Source organism: Lotus japonicus, chromosome 5 (assembly GCF_012489685.1).
Source record: "Lotus japonicus ecotype B-129 chromosome 5, LjGifu_v1.2".
In the NCBI taxonomy this organism is placed as follows: domain Eukaryota; kingdom Viridiplantae; phylum Streptophyta; class Magnoliopsida; order Fabales; family Fabaceae; genus Lotus; species Lotus japonicus.
Window position 1 is genome coordinate 33,534,836 of NC_080045.1, and position 2,752 is coordinate 33,537,587.

At 43.5% G+C, this 2,752-nt stretch overlaps 1 protein-coding gene across 1 annotated transcript; it reads right to left on the reverse strand.

The window, feature by feature from the left end:
- Window positions 1-419: 419 nt before the first annotated feature.
- Window positions 420-2,088, reverse strand: LOC130719465 (uncharacterized). Its single transcript, XM_057570094.1, has 2 exons — window positions 731-2,088; window positions 420-519 (listed from the first exon to the last, which is right to left on the reverse strand). Exons 1-2 carry the CDS (start codon window positions 2,086-2,088, stop codon window positions 420-422), a joined length of 1,458 nt encoding a protein of 485 aa, XP_057426077.1.
- Window positions 2,089-2,752: the final 664 nt, after the last annotated feature.

Genomic DNA, 2,752 nt, shown 5'->3' on the forward strand with positions numbered 1-2,752 from the left:
TGGCCATTTTTCTTGGGGACTGGGACAATGTTTGCAACCCATTGGGGATACTTCGAGACAGCCAAGAACCCTGCATCAAATTGTTTTTTAACTTCATCTCTTATTTTCAGCGACATCTCAGGCTTCATGCGCCTCAACTTTTGCTTGACCGGTGAGCATTCAGGTTTCAGGGGCAACTTGTGCACCACGATTGCAGGGTCGAGCCCAGGCATGTCCTGGTAAGACCATGTGAAGACATGAACATATTCAAAGAGTAATGAGACCAATTTTCCGCGCGCATCTCCCTTCATACAAGTGCCAATCTTGACCTCCTTTTTGTTTTCCTCAGACCCCAAATTGATCGTTTCCATTGGCTCCTCATGCGGCTCAATTTTGTTTTCCTCTTCATTCACGAGCCTCAAGAGATCGGGGGAGGGCTCCTATTCATCTTCCTCAACTTCATCAGCTTGATTAACAGGACGATCGAAATCATGGGACAAAGGGCTAGCACTGTTACTGTCAAGAGAATCACTTTCGTACCTGCAATATCGGGAGATGAAAGAAAGAAAGAGAAGAAGGGAAATGAATAGAAGGAATCTATGGATGGGCATGGGGTACAAAGATAAAACATACTTGGAAATTCAAAATGCATTTTATTGATAGCATATAGATATTTTAAAAGGGTGAGCCCTAATACAAAGGTCTATCCTAAAGCCTTGGGCAGAGCAATAGGAGTGGCATTACAAATTACTTTGAATCTGGGCTAAGGACCACGGGAAGCTCAAGAATTTCCCAGTTGTCGAGTTCTGAGTCGGACTCACAGGGAAGAACAAGATCAACACGTTCATCTCCAGGTGCTTCTTCTGCAGCCATGGCGACCTGGCTTAAAAAGGCGAATCCAGCGCTCTGAAAGCTTTTACGGATGTCACAGATAGGGATCCCTTGAGCTAAGGCCTCTCGTCCCTCTCGTTTGGCAGCCTTCTTCTCTTTCCTTTCATCCGCAATCCTTTTTTTATCGGCGGGCGTGGGTACATACCCGAGTCCAGAACGGTCTTTGTTGATTGGGATTTCCACCAGATTAGTTCTGCCTTGGCCTTCCTTTCCCAATCCGCAACCATATTGGTACCCCTTTTCTATCATCATCCTAGCAGCAGGTGATGCCCCAGATAATTCGGTCCTCAGAATCGGTGTTTTTTCCTTCACATAGGTAGCATTAGCTATCTCTAAGGATTGGAAAGAAGCCTCCACAGCTCCCTCAGCAGCCTCTATATAAGGGGTTGTTATTGGCTTGCTTATCAACATGTCTTCCTCAGCGGATACTATAACAAGCTTATCATCAACTATGAACTTGATTTTCTGGTGAAGGGTGGATGGTAAGGCCTTTGCAGGATGCATCCAGGGTCTTCCTAAGAGACAGCTATATGCCGGCACCATATCTATCACTTGGAAAGTCATAATGAAGGTTACTGGCCCGACCAAAACTGGCAAATCAATCTCTCCCAATACTTCTCTTCTCGTACCATCGAAAGCCTTCACAACCATAAGACTAGGCCTCATTTGCAGTCTTCCAGCTGGTAGTCTATCAAATGTCGGCTTTGGCAGCACATTAACAGATGATCCATTATCAACAAGAGCTTTGGCCATAATATGATCCATGCATTTGAGAGAAATGTACAAAGCTTTGTTGTGTGTAATGCCTTCAGGGGGAATCTCAGCGTCAGAGTACGCCAAGACATTATTAGCTGTGATATTACCAACGATTCCTTCAAATCTACCCACCGAGATGTCTTGGGTTACATGCGCCTCATTCAAGACCTTCAACAATGCTTTTCTATGGGGATCTGAATTCATCAAGAGGGCCAACAGAGAAATCTTCGCCGGGATGCGATTCAACTGGTCTACCACTGCATACTCACTTTGCTTTATGAATTTCAGGAATTCACACACCTCCTCATTGGACACAGGTTTTGATTCTTGTGCTATTTCCTCGATCTTTTCATTGGCAGCCTCTCCACCCGCTTTCTCTTTTCCTTTTTCGTTCACCGGTGCTTCTTTAGGTTTCTCTTTGTCATCTTCTGGTGGGCCATAGATTCGCCCACTGCGGGTCATCTTCCCGATTCCAGAAATGTTGGTAACATCTGGAGTATCACGACCACTAATCTTCAGTTGAGAGTTATTCGGATAAGCCTCTAGGTCATACTTCCACGGCACTGCTGTAAGGCCCGAGTTTTAGGCTTATGTTAAGTGAATAAACTTTTTATTCACGATTAGGGTTGATGTAATGTGAAGGGAAACCTGAACGAAAGTTTATTAAATGAAATATATTTATGAAGGAGAAAGTTCAGGAAAAGTTCAAGGATTTCATTATGATCGATAAAAGTTATAGCACGAACGTTTTACGCTTAAACCTAGGTCAGAAACCCTAGTATATAGCTAATTTTCACTTTTAGGCACGATGGCAGTTAATTCCAAAAATCTTCAGAGAAATGTTAGAACTTCTCTTTTTCCATATGTCACAATCGTTTCGAGGCGAAACTCTAGGATCTACGAACGTCCGATTCCAATCATCGGAAGTTTGCCGAAACCCTAGAATTTCCCGACTTTGAGGACTTTATCTATTCAGAGCTTCAAATGAATATTCCACACGCGTACACCCATTTCTCTTGATGATTTCAATCTTTCTTCAGAAGGAAGTTTTCCATTCCGACATTCGAGGCAAAAAGCAACTTATCGGGTAAAATAGTTTTACACCGACTTTGCACCGACTTTGCAT

Excerpts from the sequence above, each read along its gene's own strand:
- LOC130719465 (XM_057570094.1), bottom strand. The coding sequence starts at position 2,088 with ATGACCCGCAGTGGGCGAATCTATGGCCCACCAGAAGATGACAAAGAG. Across the intron at positions 520-730 it reads GTCCTTAGCCCAGATTCAAA|GTACGAAAGTGATTCTCTTG; the intron begins GTAATTTGTAAT and ends CCGATATTGCAG.